We start from the raw sequence: 26,932 nt of genomic DNA on the forward strand, positions 1-26,932 counted from the left end.
AAGGATGTACTTTTATTATCATTGTTTGGAGATCTTTCATTTCTGAAGGAATGTAGGTGGTTTGAAATTCTTACTTTTAAGTTTGATGATGCACCTATATACGTGAATGTTTTCCTGGTTTTATTATTGTTTATTTGTTCATCAGTCCCAGTGCTAGTGAGTCTTATATTGGGGGGGTCTGAATTGAGAGGAGGCCTGAAGATTTATAGCACGGATGCTGGTTAATCCTATTCTGGTCTTCACTGGGAATTATATTATTGGATCCATTAGCCTGGTTGTTATTGTTTTTGTTGTTATTATTAGAGCCCTGACGATATGTTTCCTTATGTATGCTTGCGTCCTGAGTGCTTCGACTATATTCATTGGTTCCCTCATTTGATTGATTTTTTGCATGTTTTGGTAATTGCTTGACTGTGCATGCGTATACCACGTCTTTGTGTATGCAATCGTTATTGAAACAATAAATATGAAAGCACAATACTCAATGATGCGTCATCCCTGTTGGTACTCAAGTAAATCAATTCTATAGCCTTAGTTACATAACCCTACTCTTCTCATCTTCTTAATGTTAATTAGCAGTGTAAGGGTTAAAAATTGTTTTTCTTTTTTATAATTGTTATGATATTACCTACACTGTTTATTATAAGTATGACTATTGGTATACTTTATATCTAAATCTATACATTTGCATATATGGGTGTGTATGTATTGATATATATGTGTGTATATGTATGTCTATATATGTCTGTATGCGTACATGTATATGTACATATATATATGTGTGTAAGAGCAAATAGTTAATAAAACATGTTAAAAAACACTTTGAAAAAGAGTTAAAAACATATTTAATCTGAAAAGGAAACACTTAAGTGGATAGTCCTTAATTCGCGGAGTTTCGAAGAAATACTTTCCTTCTCATCAGAGGGTAGGAATTAGCAAAATGCGGGATCGGATTTTGCATACAGAAGTATTTGATGAAACTGCAAGTAAGTCAAAGATCTTACTTGATAACAAAAAGTGAAGCAGAGGGAATATGGTGAAGAAAAAATGATTTCACGTGAATGAATATTCTGGTGAAAGGTAAATTATCTAATAACAGTAAAATCCAAAAATGTAAATCCAAGTAAGTTAATTAAATTTCCATTCGCACAAGTCAAATCCAAAGAAATCACATAATTAGAAAATGGTCCAAAATAATCCATTTATTTTATGTATATATAAATGTATATATGTATGTGAATACATGCGCAGAAAACATTTTTTTTCAGTTTAATATTATTAAATAGTATAATGTTATTGATATTACCGATCTTTAGACACTTTTCAGTAAGGTATTATTTTTTTTTTTTTTTATTTAACATTGAAGTATTACTGTTAGGATTATAAAATAAAAAAAATAAAAAGTTCTATTAATACACTTAGCCTTGGTTTTACAATTCACTCACAAACATTAGTATATTCTAAACCTTCATTTTAATTCCCCCTTTCAAGGGACACTATCAATGCATATAAAATTAACAAGGATATCACCTTATGGAATAATAGATATAATTTGAGTTGACTGGATTAATTCGATTTAAACAGACAAAGGAAATTAAGATGAAACTAGTATAATTTTTGAAAAAACGCATTATTTCATTTGCGTTTTGTCCTCTTTTTTATTTTTATTCTTATTTCTTTGTTTCTTCTTGTTTCCCTTTTTTTCCTGCCCTGTCTCTATATCTAGTACACAACTTGACCTCCATAAGCGACCGGTCACTTTTTTATGGGTCTCTTGAACTTCATTTAAAGAAATATCTTTTCTGCTATGTATGTGTGTGTGTATATATGTATGTGTATGTATGTATGAACTCTTTTCTGGGTCAACGGCCAACTAGCACCGTGTATATTTGTGTGTGTGTATATGTGTATTGGGGTAGAGAGGGCTCCCATAAGCCGTGGTGAAGGAAACCTTTCTAGGAGAAGCAAATCTCGGATTTAAAAAACCATAAAGCGGAAGACCAGTACCCGCATTAAGCTGGTCTGCAGTTTAATTTGTTGCTGGCTATCTTGCTCTTGCTTGTTGCTGGATCTCAGCATTTTGAACAGAGAGAGAGACTTAGCTGTCGTACAAAGCTAAGACTCTGTAACATCATATTTGTATAGATACTCCCTCAGACATTTGGGCTCATGGATTTTAAATGTCTGAGGGAGTGACACTCGTCTGACAAGACGTTGCAATCATCATATCTATGTATATATGTATGTGTATATATGTATGTATATACACATGTTCACCTCACTTCTAACCCTTCACTATTTCATCCTCTCCTTACAACACCTCACCCCAGTAATAATGATATAGACTTCTAATTATAAGGCTTCCACCAAACTTTAAAATATTTTTGCTGGACCCATAAAGAAATTTATACAAGAATATGCCTGACCCGGATATCTATTCAGCTATGTGGATTACCTAATATACAACTTGGATCTTTTTACCCAACTGCTTTAAAGAACGTTCACCATAGATTTTACCATGCAATCTGGATCTGCAATTTTCATATCCTTTTCTTCAAATCCTCTTGCTACATGACTTCTGATTAATTAATTATTTTGACTTTGATTTTCCATGCCTCACTGACTTTAGCAAATAGGGTACATACCTTTATAAATATTTGCTAATATTTTCTCCTCTGATGAGATGGTAGACATTAAAACCCTATAGGTTAAGGAGATTAAATTTCTAAAGTATTCTTTGTCTTGCTGAGAATAATAAAAATCTTTGATATGAAACTCAAACACTTCATTTCAATAAAGGTTTTTTGAAATTCATTGAATCACTACAATTAATTTATTTGCATTATCTTGCATATCGAGCAATTCTTATTTAGATGGGATAATACTTATAGAATATTACTGCTAGTAATATTTTGTAAATCTTATAATCACAGGTTTTCATACAAACTGATTGTTAAATAAAATTATTCTGAAGTATATATATATATATATATATATATATATATAAGTATCAGTAAGTTATGAAAATATATATGGCAACTAAGTTACACAAAATCTTCCGCATTTCATCTCCATAGGGAATAATCAGGCTAAACAGCATGAAATGTGCGTTACCCGATCTCTTTATACATCCTGTGGTGTTTAGTTCACTAACCTATTGATTCATTGTTATTCCTGCCCTGGGTTTATCTTTTCAGTTAATGGCTGGGATTCGCTCAGACAACGTTCGGCTGATTTCTATTTTCTGTTCTACTGTTATGTTTTGTATAAGGTGATTTTTTTTTTTTTTTTTTTTTTTTAATGTCGAATTAATAGTTGAACTTAACATGTGCATGCTTGGAGTATCTTTTTCTTCTAGTTAATTTTATTTTTCTTACATATTGCTATACTAAAGTAAAGTTTATTATGTGTATACATCTGTTTGTTCTTTAATATTTTAGATATTTAGCCAATTGTTGACATCAATATTCATAAATAATCCTACACATTTGGCTAAGTAGACATTTGAAAAAAAAAAAAAAAAAAAAAAATCAATGATTAAAGGGAGACAATTCAGAATGCAACCGTAAGAACGTATTTTTTGTTTCCATTGTTATCTCCCCATGTAAAGCTTAATATGAGCCAACTGAAAACAAATATAACTCAACCGAAAAGAACTGAAGGCTTCATTTTTGTTTTTGTTTTTCAGAATTTTTTAAACAAATTAAAATCAACCACATTTAGAAATATGGTCCGAATCCACAGTTCAACCTAAATAAAAAAATTTTTTAAAAAATGCAGAAATATCTTTATGATTTGTGAAATGTATGTCACAAAACGAAAATGTCATATTCCAAAAATGGCAAATTGATCACTTAATGTTTTGTTTTTTTTGTTTTTTTTATAAAGAAAATCATTTGTAAACGATTTTAAGTGATTAATGTGAAATTGTTAGCATTACAATTTGGATTATTGGAGTTATCTGCCCCCCATCCAAAAAAAAAAAATTGTGATGCACTCATAAAATTTGGTTCTCTTAGTTAGAAATAATCAATTTATGTTTTTTTTTTTTTAATGTATCTTTGTTTTATGACAGGTAAGCACATCATAAAGACATTTCTGTACTTTTGTTTTTTAATTAAGTTGAATGCTAGACAAGAACCGAAAATACATAGAATAACATTCTGACCCACAAAAATGAGGTTAAAAGCTAAATAAATGAAAATACACATTTTTATTGCAGAAAAGTAATTAAGATATCTAATAAAATATATCGTTTTAAAAGAACAATTGTATCAATCAGTTTTCAAATAACCTCAAAACAGGTAAATACGATAACGGATTCGGATTTATACCAGTTGCTCTCACTTCTTGTTAACTACTCACATTGACCCTGTAAGCAAACTTAAAACATTTTTTTTTTAGTTAAAACTTTTCAGTATGGTTTGTGTTTTCATATTTTAATAAAAAGAATTCACTGATCTCTACTTCTTTTGTTCTCGTTTGACTTGTTGATTTAGTCATCTCCATCAATTTGCCGTTTTGATACGTTATTGTAATACAGCTTTCTATTAAAGTAGATTCTTTCAAAGAACTGCAGGCTTGTAGATCTTTTCTCACTATTTCCCTTCTTACCTCTGTCTTTGCAGTAATCATCTGTTCTTGTTAGTTCCTTACATGAAGTGGCTTCATGTCTTGTCTAGAGAGATTTCCATTAAAAAAATTTAAATTAAAAAATCCTGTTTTGTTTTCTAACAGAAAAAAAAAACTTTCCTTTTAGTTCTCCAAATTTGTCACCTGTCCCATTAAAAGGCTTGTAATATAGAACTCCTTACTCTTTTTGGATTTTTTAATACTTAAAAAATACTACTTCGATTGACACAAGTTGTGATTTCACGCAAAGGTGGCTAGGTTCATAGCTCTTACCTCTTTCTCAATGGTATTAATATCAGCGAATGTAATATCGCCGAGCTTGGACTTTAATTCTGCATTTCCAATTCCATAATCAGAGTCTACCTTCATTTAAATGCAAACAATCTTCTAGAATTTATTTTTACATTACTGATAGGAATGAAATGAAAATGGATTTTTAATCAATTTTTGCCATTTTACCAATGAAACTTTATCTTAACTGGCTTTGAATAAAGTAATCAAATTGTATCATAAAAATCTTTATAAGTGGGCACCAATCCAAAATATTATACATATAAAAAAAAAAAAATGACAAATTAAAATTACATAGAAAAATAATTTAGATTAAAACTGCAAAAATAAGCAGGAAAAGTGAATAACTATTATAATGCAATCAATTCAGTTCATTTGAGTAATGACATTTCGTCCTTATTAATCAAGACTTCTTCAGAGCAAGTTTAAATCTGAAACAATTACAAATAATGAAAAAACAGACATATATATATGTTGAAATACTAAAGACACCAACTCGCAAATAAAATATCGCCTGTCATCGATGACCAAATTCAACGGTAAATGCAATGTTGGCAGATGCTGTTTTTTGATAAATTTACGTACAGGGAAATATGTTGCTACCATACATGATTGTTATAAAGACAAAGAAAGGCGGACATTTCAATGACAACAATAAGCGACAAGTAATTGAAAAGATGTAACGGATGCGAACAAATAAATTTTATTTTATGCAATAAAAATAAAATGCATGAATAAAACTATGTATGAAAAAGGAAAAATACTTAATAAAATTATCGTAAATATTGCAAGAATCTGTGTTACTATGAATAAGTATACTTTAAAAAAATATGTAATTGATTCAAGAATTTAAAATAGTTAATTAAAAATGCAATTAAAAAACTTAAAATATTATTCAAAGATGAAAAAGATTAAAAAGTGATGAAACGATTACATTTTTCCCCTGACTCTAATACAATTACCGATTATGTTCTAAATTCTTGAATCCGATTCTCTAAATATTTAGTTATAGAGTTTTTGTTTTTTTAATTTAGAATTATTGTAAAATGTAATATGTACATATATCTTTGCTAATGTAAAAATACACTTGTGAGAGATGGGAGTGATCTATAAAATTTAGTTTCACTAGTAGTTTAAAAGCAATCAATATTTATCATTTTGTCATGAGTATCAGCAACGAAAAATAAAGCTTAAAAAAAGCAAAACAATTTTGGCATTGGAAAAGAAGCACACAATTTTCTAATTCTGATATATAACACCTGTTCATAAAAAGTAATGAAGCAAAAATAGAAAACCACTTTATTTACAATTACAAATGATAGGGAATCATTTTTATTACCAATGGAAGAAAAAAAAAAACTACAAGTTAATGAAATTCTGGTTAGTTTTGAGGGGGGAAAAAAGCATGAGTTTTATGTAAAGTTTGATAAAAATAAAAAAAGGAGATATATGGGCAAAAAGTTACTAATATGCAGAAATTTAAATGTAATGTGAACAAACAACTAGCTGCTCAATTCCCTACTTAGGATATCTTTGTAAGTATTGTATCAAATTCACAGTAGCCCTTTACGTCTCTGTGAATAAATAAAAGTTTTTAAACTTATTGAACTTGGAAAAGTATACTAAGGATGAATATTGCTGAAGCAGACAAATTTTTCTACTGTTCTGCCATTAAAATTTTTTTTTCTAATTTTCAGTTACTTCTGTGTTTTTAGAGTTGAGTAATGATTATCAGTTTTATTTTCTATCATTAAAACGTAATATAAATAGATAAAAAATATATAAAAGGCATATAGAAATATCTATATTGAAATATAAAAGATGCCTCATCTCACAAGTAAAAAAGGACCCTCATGTGATCAATCAAATCACAGAGTAAACGCAATGTTGGCAGAGTTTTTTTGTTTATTACCTTTTTAAAATTGGATTTGTTTTTACTTACACGCAAGGAAATGTGTCACTACCACATATAGTGTTAAGAAATATTAAGACATTTTGTAATAGCAAATATACTACTATATATTTAATTCAATATAATAATCAATAGAAAATTGGCTCTATAATAATGACAATAAGAAATCTGCAAAAATTAAAATGTATTTAAGCATATTTTATGACAGGGTAATGGCAAACAAGCTGCCTGCTTGTATATAAATAAAAATAATGTAATTAAGAATTATCTGAAGAAATGAAGAAATTCTTTATACATGTTCACTCTTCCCCCTTTTCTCCTTGTAAGTGTAAGAATAGTAATGGATTTAACCATTGCTATATTAGAAATTTAATTTCATATCAAACTCTAATGTCCAAAATAGGAACAAGTTGAAGACCAAGACCAATTTTATTTTAAAATAAAGATAGCTGATAAAATTCAACTACATCTAATATGGCTTGGAAGCACAAATCTTTAAACCATCACTTAATGTATTAGCATATATATTTTAATATAAATCTAGTATATAAAATTATGCCAACCAGATTTTCCAGATCAGACCTAAATAGCAGTTAAGCTGACAAATCAAACTCTAACTAGGGAAAGTTTTTTTTTTTTTTTTTTTTTTTTTTTTTACTTTGCCATGTTATTGGCATTTACTGCTATAATTAAAAAAACAAAATCTAGTTTTAGAGTTGGCTCATATGGAGACATTCTTGAATAAACACCTAAACAAAAAAATTATCTAAGAAAAAAAAAATCTCATTCTTTTAGTCTCGGTGGCTCTTATTTGAAACTTGCATAGAAAATGTGAAACAGAAGTTTAGAAACCAAGTGATGGAGTGTAGCACTACAGGAAGTAGGGAAGAACAGTGGAAGATGCAGGAGGATACACTGTTGGAGGTAACAAACCAGACTTATGATTGAATGGAAACAAGCTGAAGGAATAGGGTGACATGGTGGTAGAATGAAGACGTTATTAAGTGTATTCAAGAAAAGCAAAAGTGTAGAAGTCGGTGGAAAAAAGTTCAGTGTATAAGGATATACAAAGGGGGAAGCAATATCCAAAGCTAAGGAGGCTGAGAGTTTATAGATATACTACGATAGGATGACCAAAAAAGAACAAAGTATTTAAGATAGCTAAACAGATGGCAAAGACAAAATATGAATATTGTTGGAGCAGTGCATCTGAAATGACAATGGAGTATTAGCAATATAAGGATAAGAGAGATACTTGGAAATATCACAAGGAAAAATTGTTGAATACCAAATTTTCATAGAACCATGAGAATCTAGAAGTTGCAGAATCTAGTTATAAGAATAGAGAAAGAAATGGTAAGCGAAGCTGTGAGTTGTTAATGTCGGAAGACATTGTTGCAGAAATATTGGATGAAACAGGCATTGTTGCAGAAATATTGGATGAAACAGGCATTGAGATGACTTGACAAATCAGATCATAAAAAAGGTTATCCCGAAAGACTGGTAACTTAATGATTGTGAACCATTACAAAGGTAAATGGAAAGAAGTAGATAGACATAATTACAAAGACTGGTTTTATGCCTGGGCAAGATATTACTGGTGTTATATTTATTCCAAGACAAATTCAAGAGAAATACTTTGGTAAAGAGAAGAACCTGTATCTAGTCTTTGTGAATTTGGAGAAAGCTTTTGACAGTACAAAAAAAAGCTGCCAGGTGGACTGTGTAAACTAGGGTCAAACAAGATTGGTGAAGGTTGTTCAAGTAATGTACAAAAATGCTCAAGTCTGTCAAAGTAGCAGTGTAACAGGGGTGCTAGTGCTGGTAGCAGCAGCAGCAGCCACTGCATGACACATATGCAAATGACTGAGCCAGTGAGCAAAATGAGGTCACAATAGAGAAAGGGAAGGGGAAAAAAATTGCAAAATAAATGAACTAAGAGACTTTTAAAACAAGATGCAAGATGTTATTTTGGAAGAACCACAAATAAATGTCTTATTTCAACTGAAAAATCAGAGTCAAATTTCTTCCATTTGTTTGTTTCCTAGCAACTGTCTCAGACACAACGTGTTGGGCCCGAGTTTTAAAATGTAACAACACCGAACAACCACATTACAGCAGTACATTGGCACTCAGTACTGAGGCTGTTACTTTTCATTTATCTTGAAAGCATTGCTCAAATAGTTTTGCACAAGTTATTTGAAAAAAAAAATGCTGTATGTTGATGATTTAGTACTTGGCAATGAAACAATGGATGAGCTACATGTTAATTTAAAGACTTACACAAATATCATGGAAAGTAAATGTTAACAAGACCAAAGTGTTGATCAGTAGTTGTAGTATAAGAAAGCTCCCAAAAGAGGAAAGTTCCCAACTAAGTTTGTGAAAAGGATACAATTCAATTTTTCATGATACTTGTAAGCATCGGGTACACTAGAAATTCAGTGGAGTTACTGGTAGTTTGAAAGATGATAACCAATTTGTGAGCAAGAAGTGTCAGATTATGGAGAATGTATATCTGGATGACAAAGTTAATGAGATGGTTGAGAAGTTTTACCTTGATGATACCATTGTAGTACAGGGTGGAGAAGGTGCTAGTGTGATTGCAAGATTTAGGAGTGAATAGAGTAAATTCAGGGATCTTCTGTCATTACTAACCAGCAGAGCATTACCAGTGCCAACCAGGAAAAGAGTATCAGCCATGCGTGTACAATGTGATGTATCAAAATAAAACCTGGTCAGTGAGGGTAGAGGGTATATGTTACATGGAGAGAAATGATACGAGAATCATATAATGATCAATGTGTAATGAGCGTCTTAAAGTTTTTGAGTTAATAGATATAGACTAGTTGAGGTGGAAAGTTCAGTTCTCAGGGGAAGATTCAAGGAAAACATGGGAGGAAGTGATAAAAATACACCTGTAGGAAATAAGGATAAATAAAGATCTGGCCAGAGATAGGCTACTTTAAAAGTCAACTTCTTAAAGCCATCCAACAAATGTCAGCGTGTAAAACAAACGTTAAACTGAAACAACAAAAAGGTGTGTTTATGGAACATTAAATTATTTTAGATTGAGGAATATAATAGAAGTTGTCTACTGTATATGCAAACAAAAATTAAAAACTAAAATTACATCACTGTATCCTAGCCAATATTGGGTAAGTACAGTACATGAATTTATATATTTTGAGCAGATGTTAATCCTTAGTTTCACTGAGACATATTTCTAAAGAATCATGCACAATGAAATATGATGTTAGATATTGACTACACTTTGCCTTTTCTCAATTTTTTTTTTTATCGATATTTTATTTTTACTACATTTTTAACTACACTATTGACATAAGTTTGCTATTCAATGTTTATGCATTCTAAATTTTTTGTGAATTTTTTAATTGAAATTTTCTAATATGAACCATGCCATATATATATATATATATATATATATATATATATATATATATATATATATATATATATATACATACACTAACTAATAATATAACATGTAAATGCTTTTTCAATTGATAAAAACAAAACTCTGAGAAGTGAGTGAAGTCTATTCATGCATAGTGTCATCATGGATTATAAGTATGACCATTTTTGGCTTAGAAAAAAAAGGATCTAAAACTGTGTCTTATTGATCCGAAGGTAGATGAATATTATAAGAATCCTTGTTTTACTGCACATGATAACCAACTCAAATGTAATTTGTTTTTACATGTATTCGAGCATCTCTCTAAGAGGCTCTGTCCAATTACAATGTTTCAGTTTAATAAATGTGTTGATTTAAATTGGATTATTCGGACTGCTATTCACAACATAGTTGTTATTTTCATGTTTTGGCCGATGTAACCCTACCGATTTTCTTGAGATGCATTCTTTTAAACATGAGAACTTTCTCATCAAACTGATTTGGTTGTTTTGTTTTATGGCATATCAACCCTTTCAGTTATTTTATGCCAAATCCAGTCATTTTGGAAATCGAATTTGTTTCAAGTACTTTATATTTTCAAACATTTATTCATGGTGTTTGATTTGGTTTGTAGAGGAAAATTGTTTTTGCAAAACATGATAGAGTTTTGCAAAGAAGGAGGAGACAAAGACAATAGTCTCAATATTTGGTGCATTTTAAATATCTTCAGCAGCCTGAGCTGGTAGCACTATAATCAAACTAGAACTATAGGTTTTTCAATTGGACTTAAAAGGTTCACAAGTTTGAAAAAAATGCACTTCAAGGTTGAATGTTACATCAGTAGAAACACTGAAAATAATCAACAAAATGAGAATAGTAGTCTGAATAATTCAAATTACATCTGCAGGTTTATTTTGAACAGAAGCGTGGTAGATGAACACAGCATAGAGATATGCAGATACATCTAAATTATCAATCCTTATCTTTAAATTCCAGCCTCTTATTTTAGATGCATCCAAAAATAAGAGGTTCTGTCCATCAGTCAATGTGTCAAACTTTACTGTGCAATAGCATTTTTTATCAGGCCACACATTTTTATCAAATGTGTTCATCTATTAGTCTTATGTCTGAAATAATTTTTTTTGTTTTTTTTAATATATATCCATGCATCTCTATGAACTGGATCTGTCATGCCTAAGGCTGAATTAACATTTTTAGTCATGTCCATATATCTCTAAGTCAGTAAAGCACCTAATTGAACCTGAAGGTGTATAAGGTTCAGTGTTTGTTTGTAGATTGGATAGCCTAAGCTATCCTCAATAATAGGATTCTAGTCTGTCACTATACTCCTTGCCCTTTTATACACAGTGTTTTGCTTACATCTGGTATTCCCAAATGGTCACCTATTTAAATAATGATCATTTTAATGGTCTTATGGGAACCAGTGTACCAAGGTGATTTAACCGTAAAGAAAACTAGAGTCCTTATCCATTTATTAAACCATTTTCATTGCAAAATATACGATTAAATGCACGCATCTTAATATCAGCTTACACAATTAAAATCGATTATCCTCAACAATAGAATTACAAATTTGGAAAGAAATATCGAAACCGACATTTTTTTTTTTTTTTTTACAGTGATCACCGCTTATCAAGGCCCGGAAGCCACTCAGGGATAAGGGTTATTGCAAGTACATTACGTTACTGGAGATCATTTATCTTCGAATCAGAAAAAATACATCCACATTTTTAAATTCATTGGAGAAAAAAAAGTATACTGTGATATTGTAGTCTATGCATGGCATTCTATATTATAGGTCATATCATGGATAATTCAAAAACGCAAGTCCTATCGACAAATGTTTGATTTTCAGAAACTTTCAAAGGAAATTAAGTCAATCATATTTGAAAATACTTGAATAAAATTTTGATCCACACCTGAAGATGTGTTAAGAGTTAAATAAATGAAAATATGTATTTTTGTTGTGGAAACTAATAAGTATTAAATAATCAAGATGTTTGCTAGAAGATTATCTACATAATATTGAAACCATATAATGTTAATCCTCGTATGTGGCTTAGAGTGTTATTCTATGTATTTTCAAATATAGTTGACTCAACCCCCCCCCCCCTTCTGAAAATTATAAGTATTTGTCAATAGGCTTCCAGTTGTGCTTCTCAGCAGTGCCATAAAGTGGTCTATAATATGGACTGGTTATGATTCTGTGAAAAACCCCACTTTTCAGATGCAAATGAATTTTACTAATCTAACATTAAAAAAAAATAAAAATAAAATGAAAATTCTTACAAATTTGAAGAACCAGTCAAACTACTTCGGCTTTTATTTAGAAAAATAAATAAAATGAAAATAAACAAAAACTCATTTTAAAAATTGTTTTTTTTTTAACATACATTCATTAATAAATTACACAATTTGTGCAAATTATGGTTCATTGTAATCAGTTATGGATATGTAATACTTACATTGGTATGAACAGGAGATTGAGAAACAAAACAAAATTTCATAGAATATTTTCATGCAATCCAAAAAATGAGCATTTTTAGTATTACATTACGTTAAAAAGGTAAAGAGATAAATATTGTTTTTTTTTTTTTTTTTTAATTTGTATTCATTATATGTTATTGGCAATATAGTAGATATTTCTACAATTTATTTTAAAAAATAAATAAATAACTTAGTCTGATCAAGCTGACTCAATATGAAACATTAAAAAATGATTACCTAAAATTAAGAATCATAATTTATTTCAAGTTGAATATAATAGTTGTTGTTTATCCCAAGTTTAAAAATGTGCAAACACTAAAAACAAAGAATATTCTATATAAAATAAGAAAAAAATCAAGTTTTAATATATTTGAAAAATAATGTGATTATTTTAATCGACATAAACTATTTTCTTCAATAGTATGGAAACTTGAGAAAAAATATTTGTTTTAGTTTTTTGTTTTAATATCGTCACCTTGATGAGGGTTATGTTTTCACTTGGGTTTGCTTATCACTTTATTTGCATGTACATTGCTTGACCAAATTGTCATCAAACTTTGATCCAAATATTGGTCATGGTCCAATTTAAAATAGATTTAATTATAGATGTCAAAGTCACAGAAAAGGTCAAAGTTATGCTTTTCATAACTTTTGTTCATTGTAAAGACTCTCTACTTGGTCCATATTGTAGCCAATGAAATTCTGCATTTTATGACATTGACTATAAAATTTTGGTTATGGTCAACATTTTCAGAATTTCAAATTCCAATTTTTTAAATTTGATAACAGGTACCATTATATAAGAATTCCAGTTTGATCAGATAAATAGTGTTTGAATTACCGTTTCCATGGCATAACTTCAAGAACGACAGTCTGAAAACTTAGGTTTGAATTCAGTTCATTCCACACACTTTCATTAAACCCACACTTGACCTTATGTCTAACCCCCTGGAAAGGAGAAACTTTAATGATACTTGATACAATATGGAAAAGTAAGGCCCATATAAGATTTTGGTTCATCCATATGTTGTCGGGTGGAGGTACGCAGTCTCATGACTGACTTGTGTTTTTTTTAAAATTAGCATGAGATATTTTAATGATTCCTGGTTGGTCTCCAAATTGTTAGAATATACAGAAATGCTCAAACTTCAAATTAGTTGGGAATTATTATTATTCAAAATTTTTCTCAAAGCTTTTTTTAATGAGGGGGGGGGGGTGTTACAAATAAATCTCACATAGTAAAAAAGTTTGTCTCTATCTTTTCGTTAGTACCAATAGCTTTCTTCCTAAAATATCAATATTTAATTTTGCTTCATCTATTTTGCTTGTGGATTGTTGCAGAATGTTGTTAAGACTAAATTCAGTTTAATTCTTTTTAAAAAATACTTTGCCTAGTTGGGAATTATTTTCAAATGGCTTTAAAAATATGTAACACTATGATTCATCTATACAGAGTTACTTATCTTTGATTGAAAAAGGAAACCGAGCATAGGTTTAATTAAAGAAAGAAAAACAAATGTTCTAAGTAAAGACTACCGGGCAGCCGGATACATACAACTACTAAATTATACAAAATACACATTAAAATTGAATTTTTTAAAATACAACCATTTAATTTTATTATTTACAATACTTTTCATTCCATCTCATGCATTTAAAAATGTCTGATATCATAAGTGATTGTGAAATGTTATGACTTCTAAAAGGAAACAAAAATTAGGTGAGAAACCATGCAGAAAGTATTAAGTCATTATACATACAGCACAAAAGTTGAATTTTTCTTTGTTAAAATTAACCACAGACAAACTTGCTATTCTTTTTATTGTTTATAATATTAAAAATGAAAACATGTTTCTAGATTAATAATTATATACGTATAAAAAAAATTTTTTTTTTCACAGCAAGATATTACCCCCCCCCTCCCACCTCGGAAAATACAAAAGTAATGGCGCAAAAAATCCTATACCAAATTTATCAAATAAACATAAAATGAATAGAATAAATGGATAGAAAGAAAAAGAAATGCTTAATGGCATAGGCTTGATTAAGCAACTTCTTATGTCATTTTATAGTTTTATTAAATATATAAATTTATCCAAATAGCAATCTGTCTGGCATAGATATTTGATTCAAACTAGATATTTTTATGGGTAGGAATATAATTTGTCTGTGTCTCTCTGAAAATACTTATTCCAGATAATAAATTTTCAGTATATACTTTTTCCTTTTATTCATTATAATTAAAGGGAAGCAACAAATTTTTCATTCTGAACAAGTAGCTTCATTGATGGGAAGCACTTAAAATCATGTATTAAAAGATTTAAATGTTCCAAAGAGATTTATATCCAATAATTTTATAAATACAGATCAAAATAGCATTACCATAATAGTTATTGTTTTATAACAATTTTCTCAATTTCAACTTCATTGAATTTTTAAATTTAACGTTAAAGATTTTACTTCAAATAAACAAGAATATAACAAACAAAAACAAAAAATAAAAATAGTTAAACAAAATAAAGTATGAATAGCATCAGGTAGATACAGCTAGTGTATATAATCTAATAAATGTTCTAAATTTGTAAAAAGAAACTTATTGATACAATTGTTTCTACCCATTTTCAAAACATTTATTTCCTGTAAAAATTCAAGAGGTTTTCAAAATACTTCAGTAAATTTTCATTTACCTAGCAAATTAGCCACTACCCTATCCTCAAAAATGAAGAGAAGAATTTATGTTAATGATTATTCTTTTGTGGAAGGGGGGGGGAGTAATCTGATGGAAAATAAAAATTCACTGATGAAGTATTTTGAAAACATTTTGAATTTATTATCAAGAAAAAATGTTTTGAAAATGGGATGTAATAATTTTATGAATAAAGATTTCTAAAAATAAATTTGAACATTTATTAAATTATTTTTTTAGCTCTAGTTATAAATACATTACCGAGCTATTAAACCCAACTTTTCTATGAATTTGAAGGAATATATATATATTTTGTGCACAAGCCTTTTAGGTTGAAGGTAGTTTTGGTTTTTAAATTATGTATAACTAGTGCTTATTTAGATTATTACTGCTCTATTCTGTGCATAAAAGTGAATTTTGAGAGAACAGTATATATATGGCATATGTAAGTCAAACTAAGACAAATGAAAAAGTTTCCAAAAGTTATATTTTGAATTTTCAATGTGAACAGATCTTTCATTTGTGGTTTTCATACAAATCACAATTATATGCATGTTTCTAGTAGATAGGAAGGAGTTTTTCTCAATTTTTATTGAAGATGTTCCCCCCATCTTCCTCAACCAATATTTTCAACATAACACCCTAGTCCCACCCACCAACTTCATTTAAATCATGTACTGATTGTCAGCGGAAAATAAAGTCAGTCATATTATTACTAAACTCTTGGAAGAGGTTGACTACACACACAAAAAGTTGGGGCTCATTGATGTGCAATAATTAAAAATTGTTCAAAATAAAAGATTAAATTAGTTTGGTCATTTGCTAAGGAAGTCTTCAGAAAATAGGAGGAAATTAATTTTAACAGAAATAGATGATCCACAAAAAGTGGGCAGTTCTCAAAGGAATTGGAAACAATTGGTGGACAGTTGGGATCGACGAATCAAGATGTGGTTGACAAAATTGTGAAGAAAAGAAAATACTTATCAATTTAACATGCTTTACATTCTGGTTTTTAGAAACTGACTTTCAAACTAATCTACCTCTAACCAGATCTTTATTCCTTGCTCTCAAATCGATCCTTATCACTTTCTCCCATGTGTTCCTTGACCTTTCCTGCCAACGGAAACTGCTACCTCAACTGTTCTACATTTACTAAACAAATCACTATTATCCATTCCTTCAACATGGCCATACCAATGTAATCTTATTCTGCACACTACTATACTGTCTAGATTTAATCTTCCAAGGTCATGAGATTTAAGACTTAAATTACTCATCAAATCAGTCATATTTCAAAGAATTTAAAAAAAAAAAAAAAAAAAGTGCTTCTTTACTATTAGTCACAATTGAAAATCACATTTCAAGTAAATAGATTTTTATGTACTTATGGCTCATGGTGAAATAAGTAAAATAACCAAAAATTAGAAAAAAAATGTGAATGCGTAGGACTTTTTATAAAAAAATAAACACTTAAGCAAATAAAAATGAACATAAGCTAAAACTACAATTTCCGATAAATTAATTTTTATTTGTAAGTCATCTTTCTTTTTTTTTCTAGTTTATTTTACTTAATGCAGTATGACACGCAAGTACATCAAAGCGTTTTTACTAATAGTAAAGAAGCATTGAAAGTGCCTTTTTAACATTCAAAATAAATTGAAATCTTTTTTCATGTTATTTTTGAAACCAGTGAGCAATAGGTTTTGAGTGTGTTGTGACCAAATGAGTAAGAGGAAGAGATATTCAGAAAGTGACTTCCTCTTCTGAAAAAAGACTTTAGCTGGAAGGAGAAAATGTTTGGGGAAACGTGTCATCAGTGATGGTGTCAGACTATTGTATATTCTTAGATGCAGATGGTGAAAGAAATGCTATTGAACAAGCAGACAGAGTTTGTGTATGTTCACGTTTAATCTGTTCTAAAATATGTTACAAGCTGTACCTATCTGGAGTAGGCCAGGATTCATTAATGCAATTTTAATTTCTTTTTAATTAAAAATATAATAAAATGTAAGTCACGAAGAGATAGAATATGGTTTCTCTTTTCGACAAGATGAGAATAATCTAAATAATACATTACAAGTCAATTATAATTATAGCTTTTGAAAAAATCTTAAATGGGTTGGTATCTTTTTCAAAGAAAATAGAAGTTTTGTTTTTTGTACAAATTTTTTTTTAATGAAATATCTATTTATTATAGACTAATATTATTGGAAACAATTACAATTATGCAAAGAAATAGTTATATAAATTTTTTTTTTTTTTTTTTACAAGGGTGTCACCACTTATCAAGGCCCAGAGGCCACTCGAGGATAAGGGTTAATAGGTATACATTAGTCATTGTGATTTTAGCATAGTAAACAGTGGGAATTTTGAAACTTGGATTACTTAGGGGGACGATTCAATTAGAACTTGTTCACATTGGACTTTTTCTTTTTTTCTTCATAGGTATCAACTCATTATCAAGGCCAAGAGGCCACTCAAGGATAAGGGTTAAAGAGTGTACAGTAGAAATTGAAAAGAAATAGAAAATGGAGTATAAATGTTCTATCTAGCATAGAATAAATCCCTAGTATTTATCTCCCATTGTCAGCCGTATTTTTCATGGAAAATTGCTTCAGACTTGTCACCGATCTAGTTTGTTGCCTTCTTTATGACCCTCAAGGTGTAATTTTCTATCGCTTTAACTACCTTGACATTTTTTAGCATCACCAGTAAGAATTATTTATAATCTTTCTTCTCTCTTAAGACAGAATTAAATAGTGCTAGCATTATTTGTTAGTATTATTTCTTTTATCCTAATGAACTTTTTTCATCTGTTCCTCACCTGCTAGCCCATTTTTCTCCTCGCTTTTAACTAGCTGATCTATTCGTATTTTTTCTTTGTAACCTTATTTTTATGCTCAAAATGCTTTCAATTGTGATTTCATTAGTTTCTTTAGACTTTAGTAAACTCTCTGCTTCATTAACATTTTGTATTTACCAGTTTCTGAAACAATTTTTTTTTTATTATTCCTTTTCAATTTTACTTTTGTTGATTATCATCAAATTCATGTCTAAAACATACCAAGCCCCAGAGTCTTGATTATCAATAATAGTTTATGCTAGTTGTTAGACGTTAGACATTTGCATACATTTCTGCAAAACATATGCATCCTAGAGACAACCTAATAGATATAATATAAACTTTCTTTTTGGAAGGAATCTGAAAAATTTTTTTTTTTTTTTTTTTTCAAGTAGAAATATTTGTATTATTCAAATTTGTTCTGTTAAGAGAATTAATTTTTTTTATCTGGAATCCTTTATTTAATCCACACAGCTAGTTTACTCTTGTTCTGTCAGCCATGACTGGTAGAATACAATTACAAATTACTTAAGATTTCTACCCGGTCATGTAATCTATATCCATGGTCTAAATAAATAATTCTATTTAAAATTCCATAGAGATTCCAAATGACATAATGCAACTGAAAAATGTCAACTGAAACTTTGAAAGAATAACATTCAAGATGAGAACAATAGTCTAAATAATCTAAATACAAATTATCAATCCTTATCTCAAAAGTTCCGGAATAGAAATCAGTTTCACAAATTGTTTCCTTTATTTGATTTAAAATCAACCTGTCAATATTATATATATATTTTTCCCTTAAATATTAATAAAGTCAAAAGAGTATGCCCTACTTTTGTATTTTTCACATTATGGTATTTACTTTTTAATTTTTCACATTATGGTATTTACTTTTTAATTTTTCACATTATGGTATTTACTTTTTAATTTTTCACATTATGGTATTTACTTTTTAATTTTTCACATTATTGTATTTACTTTTTAATTTTTCACATTATTGTATTTACTTTTTAATTTTTCACATTATTGTATTTACTTTTTAATTTTTCACATTATTGTATTTACTTTTTAATTTTTCACATTATTGTATTTACTTTTTAATTTTTCACATTATTGTATTTACTTTTTAATTTTTCACATTATTGTATTTACTTTTTAACTTCATTCACCCCAAGGCAGTACCATTGCCCACAGAGACATTAGGTGTTACTGAGAATAAAAGGCAAGATTTTTAGAGGCCATATCCAAGTGAGGAGTTGTGCAGTGAGCTGTTTGTTCACATTACATTTAAATTTCTGCATGTTGGTACAGTAAGGGGAAACAAGGAGTAGAAAGAGAATTCTAAAGGCCATCAGTTGGAGTAAAAAAGCTATTAGAGTAGAAAACCTTACAGCATCTGGGAACCTCTACAGCGGAGGGATAGGATTTAGGTAATTGTTAGGTTGGTCAGATGTACTTACATTGAAGGGGTCACACCAAGTTCATTGGAAAACATTCCATTGAAGTACTTGTAAAATAAGCTCAGCAATGCAACATTCTAGTGATGCAACAGAGGCTGGAGCTTGGTTGAAAGTGAGAGACCTATTAGAGGGGAGTCTTTCAGACACCAGCTGAGATGCGACATAATACTTCATGTATGGGCAAATGTGATTCTGTAGATGTAAGATGCTGGAAGGTGTGAGGAGTTTTCTAGCACGATATATAAGTATACTAAAAGAACACTTATCCGAAGATGGATAAATTAATTCTCTGAACAAACACAATTTGCAACATTTGTATGTCTCTTTATGAAAATAAAAATCAAGATATGATACTTAATCTTATGTCTAGAATCTTTAATTTTAATGAAAATATATTGCATAGTTTTGATCGAAATACATTGCATAATTATTTGAGAAAATTTAAGCCAAGGGGTTTAAGAAATTGAAATTCAGGAAATCTTGCTTAGTTGATGGATTTCATGCAAATTTGAAATCTCAAATGGAAGGCTGTGCCTATATATCCCCTAAAATCCATTTAAAAATACTCCAAAGAAACTGAAATTTGGGGAATATTTATTAATTGATAGCTAATATATATATTGTTAAAACTTCATTTTCACAAAGGGCTTCTACCTTCTAAAACTAAATACCCATACACCTAGCAACTGAGTTCCAAAATTCAGAATTAGTTTAGGAGTGAATCCTATACATAATATATAAATGTATACACACACCTTACATTATAGAGATTTATGTTTACTGCCAGAAAATAGATGCAATTTACATAGACATAATTTGTCTTTACATAAATATATAATTTGATATTCTTTAATGAGAGACAGAGACATACAGAGATACAGAGAGAGAGAGAGACAGACAGACAGAGAGAGAGAGAGAAACAATCAGATAGATGTGCATTTGTGGGAATCCATAAATGTATTTCCTTATTTGGTGTTGTGACCAGATAAACAAGTTATACAACTAAAGGTTTGGAGTGATGTTAGAAAGAATAAGTTGTATCATATTGATTCTCCAGACTAAGTGCTATTTTCATGTTTCGGTTAATTTAACTTCTGATTTTGTTCAGGTGTATCTTGTTGAAATTTGGAATATGTACGGAATTTCAAACAGAATCTTTTATTTAATCCACAGAATAGCTTGCTTTTGTTCCATCAGCCATAACCGAATTGAAGTTCTAAGTAATTCACAAGGGCCCATGGCATAGTGGATAAAGTACTTGGTAAAATTCAACAGTAAGTTCCACTCTTCTGGAAGTTGAAGGTTCAATGCTCAATGCAGGCAACACTCAAAATACAATTGTGAATTACTTAGAACCTCTACTCAGTCATGGTTGACGGAACGAAAGCATCCTACTCCTGTGGATTAATTAAAGCGTTCTGTTCGAAATTCTGTATAGATTCCCTAGTTTGACTGTTATACCTGAAGAAGATTGGAGGTTACATAGATCGAAACATTGTGAAAACAACATTCAAGATGAGAACAGTAGTCCGAAGAATCCAAATAATATGAATAATCAATTTTCATCCCCAAAATTCAGAATTGTAAGAAAATAATTATCTTTCATTCAAGTTATTTTATTTTTCATGCCGATTGGAAGCGTGATACGTCTGGTGAGAAGAGACAAACGAAAGAAATTATAAAGAAAAAGAAATAAAAAAGGTGAATAAAACACAATGCACTGAACGATAGCAATGTTGTCCTCAATCTACTACACACGGTAGCAACAGATTTCCCCAGCTCCTCCAACAAGCAACTTACCATGAGATTTGAGGCGAAGACAGGGGGAGAGCTCCCTAGAAGAAAAGTAGGTGGGTAGAAAGACGACTGGTCCTCAGGAGAGTTACTTACTGTAACATTTGGACTGTGTGTGAAAACGGGAGGAGAGGTCCCTGGAAGAAATGTCGGAGTGTAGAATGATGACTGGCTCCCCTGCGTATTCCGCCTCATTGGACTTGGTGGACTGAAAGCTACAGATGAAGAGTCATCACAGAAAAGAGGAAAGAGAGAAAGAAAAAGACAAGTTGGATGAATTAAGTAAAGATATATTGGCAGAATTTGTGAAAATTGTAATTTTTACGTAGATAATTTTTAATACAGGCATTAAGAAATGCCCTGTAAATAAAAAGGTTTAATACGCATAAGTCAGATCAAAGTTTTTATATATATATATATATATATATATATATATATATATATAAAAATCTAATGAAGCTTTGAGTAAAAAAAAAAAAAAAAAAATTTTTTTAAAAGAATGCAGCTTAAATTCCCGGACAAAAAAAAAAAAAATTTAACCTATCGCAGACTTAGCACCTACATAATCAGACTTCTAAAAAGTTTACAATTACAATAGATAATTAAGCTATATAAGGATAGAAAAAAAAAAAAACTTCACTAAAATGGTTAAATAGAAATAGACTAAGCACTCGCATAATCCGACTTCTCAAAAAAAAAGTCTACAATTATAAAAGAGAATTCAACTATATAAGGATGTCAAAAAGAAAACCTTAATATTTTTAAATAGAAAACGGGGATCCTCAGTTGCCTGCTGTGTAGCCGTTTTCGAAATTTAAAAACAGGACAGCTGTAAAATACATGGCTTTCCAGTAGAAAAAAAACACTTTCCCAATAATAAAATGTAGAATACAGTTATTATTTATACTAATATATAAAAATACAAAATAAATAAAATATTAATGACTGTAGATACAGGGTGACCCCAAAAAATAGGGCCCTAACTCTAATTAGGCCCAGTTTCTTAGTGTTTTGCCCGAATGAAATGAAACTTTGATAATAACTAATTTATTATATTCAAAACATCACATCAAAACACTAGGGTCTTTGGCCTTTTTTCTCCGTTCTACAGCATATGTTCTAGATGGCCTCCATTTAGCTTTTGTTTTTTTGGGGTCACCCTATATAAGGATGGAAAAAGTAAAAAACTTAACTAAAATTGTTAAATAGAAATAGACTTAGCACTGGTATAAGCCAACTTATGCAAAGTTTACAATTAGAAAAGACACTTCAACTATATAATGAAAAAAAAAAAAAAAAAAAAAAATTTTTATATAGATAACGAGGATCCTCAGCTGCCTTCCATGTAGGCTGTTTTGGATATATATATATATATATATATATATATACACACACACACACACACACACACACACACACACACACACAAACAAACATTTTGACCATTAAAATGAATGCTTTATGCCAAATTGATGGTTGAATATTGTTGAATTTGTGCTCATTTTTGCATTAAATACTAATTCTATTAATGTTGAACTCTGTACTGAACAGATATCATATTTAGTTTGCTGCACCTTGCCATAACAAAGGTCCATGCAAAATTTTCCAAGAAAAGGATGGAACGGACAGACTTATATATATATATATATATATACACACACACATTATTATAGTAAGGTATTCATTTTGTTTGAATATTTTTTTGTTACAATTTTGTAGATAACAAATTGTTTATTTAATAAGGTATTTTCATAGGCAAAGTCATTAAATGAACAAAAGTTGGATGTCTACTTAAAATGCAGTACTTTAATTCACACTATCCAAATTAAAATCCATTATTTGTCATATATATATATATATATATATATATATATATATGGGTTTGTATTACTGTACACATAGATTCGAAAAAGTTGTCAAAAAGCAAATATAGAACAAATAAATGTTATCAAAGGCAGGATAAGTTACTTTTCTACCTAACTGGATATATTTTTTGTGTTTTTATTCAGTGTAACATGTTTATTCAGCTCGAAAAACATGCAGTGTTTACCGATGTATTGGAAAATTCAAAATGGCAGCCGACTCTCTCTCGGAGAGGGTACGTTTGGGAAAAGGTATTATAAATAATAAACTAGACAAAATACTGTTAGAAAACAACCGAATATATGTCAACTTATGTCACGGTAACATATATTGAGCGAATTTCTATATTTGTTTTTTGACAACTTTTTCGAATCTATGTGTACAGTAATACAAACCCTATATATATATATATATATATATATATATATATATATATATATATCACACACTAGCAAATATATGCTCCCTGCTATCACATTTTTTCTAGACAAAGTATGAACTACATACACTAATTCCCAAAGGATAGGGTAATGCCTTAGGGCATGATATCATGGCAATAGAGTACACTAAACCGCCTCTACACCTACACGCACAAAACTCCTTAGATGATAGTATCATTAGGAGTTTAATATAAATTATTTGTGCTGTCAAGGTAAATGGGAGAAAATATCACAAAACTGCAATTGTTTTTTTTTTTTTTGCATATTTTTAACATTAAAAAAGTATGATTTTATCTTTGGAATTATTAAATTCATAATAATATGAAACTAATACTACAATTACAAAGGTAATTATTTTTTAAATTACGTATTGCTGTTATCAATCATCTTTTTTAGTAAAAATAAGTGTAAGATTAACACAATTTGTTGATTAGTTAACTTCCACAGAAATCTCACATTTGTTTGAAGTAGTGTTCATTAGGAATATGTCCCAAAAAACATTTTTCTTAATTCTATGAATTCCTTAAAACTTTAGGATAGAGAAAATGAATTACTACTACACTCTTCTTCTGTCATGAAGTGATAGCAATTAAAATTGAGCGAGAAAAGAACTAGATGGAGGAGTTATTGCTGATACCAAAGCTAATAGGATGCCAAACAGTCCCTTCATCACTTTAATCAAAATTGTAATGTAAATAATGTAATGAAATAATGTAAATAATTTAATCAAAATTGTAATCTAGATTTTAAAGTAAAAATCTTTTACTATTTTTCTTTATTCCAGCTTTTTCTGTCATCTTATGTCATGAACATAGCAATTTTCCTCAAGTTATTTATAGTGGAGAGAAATGAGCTGATGGTGGAATATTTTTTTTTACATTCCTAATATAAATTAAATCATATACATTAGAAAAAAAAATTGTCTCTTTCATTCCAAAGTACACATTAAATTAAAGTTCCATTAAAGTTTCCATATTCTTTGAGAGCGAACAGCGTGAAGAAAAGATACAAGAATGCCATCAAATAAATGAAGCTGGCTAACATTCTATTGCAGCTGCAATTTCTGTCTCTGCCACAACTAAACTTGTTCCAGACTATTCATCCCGCCCACTATACTTACCCAGAGTAACCCTACCCCACGATTATCCCCTTTATTACTGAGTCTAAGGAATAACTTGCAGAAGAGCTGCAATCTCCTGGTCTCTGAAATCCTGAGAAATTAAGTAAATACTAAATATTAAATTTTAAAAAAAAAAAAAATCAATTAAGTTACAAAAAATTCATCAACATTACTGCTCTCATGATTGATATTATGGTTCCTATTGTTGTAACAGTGTTCACCCTGGTTGGGTTGAGTCAGTTTCGTCCCTGACCTGCATTACATTCTGAATCTTGGTGGTCCATGCACAGCAGTCCTGAGTTAGGATGCAAAAGATGACTAACCAATCATGATTTGTTGATATTGAGATCTCCCGACACTACCAGAAGAACTGCTGGAAGTGCACAAAGGTGAATCTAGAGAGGAAATAAAGTATGCAAATGACTTCATATCCTCCAAATTAATGCCACTCAGATACAGTAATGAAGATCATCCCAGTTCCTGCAAACAAACTGCTTCAATAAAATTTTAAAAAATGACATGGCTCAACGTGACAGCATCAGAGAAAATCACGGCAATATGTACAAGGGTGAGCATCAAATTACAAAGGCCACATTAAATCTGAACAAATTGTACTTCACATTTTTTATGGAAATTGCTCCAGGCAAAACATGAAGCCACTTGATGTAAGCTATAAAAAAAAATGGTAAAAAAACTAGCCAACGATATGCTAAATGGATAGATTCTGACCAAGAAAACAGAAACTCTTCTGTTTGCCAGAAAGATTGCTCATTGATTGTGAGGACTAAAGGACAAAATAAGAGAGGCGAGAATTAAGTTAAAAATATGCATGCCAGGCTTTCACAAAACTTCTATGGAGAGGAGTAGTGAGAAATTTTAATTTCTTAACTATGGACATGAGCAAATCTACAAATCAGTTAAAGATGGAGAAGGTAACAGATAAGTGTACAACTCTTCATTTATGCTGTTCAATCCGAGTTATTACTGAATCAACTGATGAATTTATTTGTTGCAATTTTTTCTTTTTTTTTTTTTTAATTTTGAGCTTTTGCTGAAATGCTGATACAATTGTGGCACTTATTTGATTGATTTCGATGCTATTTTATGTTGTTACAAAATATTTTCTTGGAATTTTGTATCTTACAGAAAATTTAAAGCATTCCTGATTAATTAATCCCATATTGTTAATTTTAAAAATTTTGTTTTTATACACTAGTGAGTCACTGCTTATCAATATCCACTTAAGTGTAAGGGTTAATGAGTTTATAGGTGGAAGGTGAGACAACATTATAAGGATTCTGATACCCCCAAAGTTCCGATTAATTGTCCCAACACTATATATATATATATATATATATATATATATACACAATTTTTTTTTTAACCACTTTTACTTTACATGGAACAAGAACTCGTTATGTTAATGAAAAGAAATTATTGGTTTTAGAAGCAAGCAACTGTTTCGGCCTGTACTAAAATATATAAAGTTCATTATGTGTTTTAATTTTCTTTAGTAGAGACCATCATTAAAGCTCTCTCTCTCTCATATATATATATATATATATATTTATATTAAAGCAGAGTTAATTTTTGTTTAATGAAATTTATTTTTTCCTATACACTTTAATGACAATATATATGCTAAAATATTCATTAGTTCTGGAATTGAGTTGTGTTTAAAAATAATTCCATTTTGATTTTGCTAATTAGGCATAACTTATATGCCTAAAGTTAGAAATTAGCCATCTCTCTTGATTCAAAAACTAATAGGTTTTAATGTCTGAGAATTTAGGCTAATTTACATAGTGTATATATAATATAAATTAGACAGCAAAATAAATTTTTCTTATAGAAAAGACATTTTTTATCATGCAAAGATAATTTTTTAAAAGATATGTAACCGGTTTATGAGTTTTTTAATGAAATTAAAGTGTAACAAATCATGATGGTAGGAGCTGTCACT

General features: G+C 29.6%; 1 protein-coding gene across 6 annotated transcripts in view; it reads right to left on the reverse strand.

Moving 5' to 3' along the window:
* LOC145254860 (coiled-coil domain-containing protein 6-like) overlaps nt 1-26,932 on the reverse strand; it is a 181,176-nt gene that overhangs the window by 12,519 nt on the left and 141,725 nt on the right. For 2 of the 6 annotated variants that reach the window (XM_080113717.1, XM_080113719.1), the window contains exon 8: nt 21,643-21,761. The exons of 1 other annotated variant lie outside the window; for it this stretch is intronic. In XM_080113717.1, coding sequence (XP_079969843.1) covers nt 21,643-21,761 — 119 coding nt within the window. Of the gene's footprint in view, nt 1-12,560; nt 12,591-17,868; nt 19,125-19,415; nt 21,762-26,932 lie in introns of those variants that run through there. 3 more of the 6 variants (XM_080113718.1, XR_013863818.1, XM_080113716.1) reach the window with 3 other exon arrangements.

The sequence above is a fragment of the Euprymna scolopes genome, chromosome 30 (assembly GCF_053919585.1).
Source record: "Euprymna scolopes isolate OS-2025 chromosome 30, ASM5391958v1, whole genome shotgun sequence".
NCBI classification, from domain to species: domain Eukaryota; kingdom Metazoa; phylum Mollusca; class Cephalopoda; order Sepiida; family Sepiolidae; genus Euprymna; species Euprymna scolopes.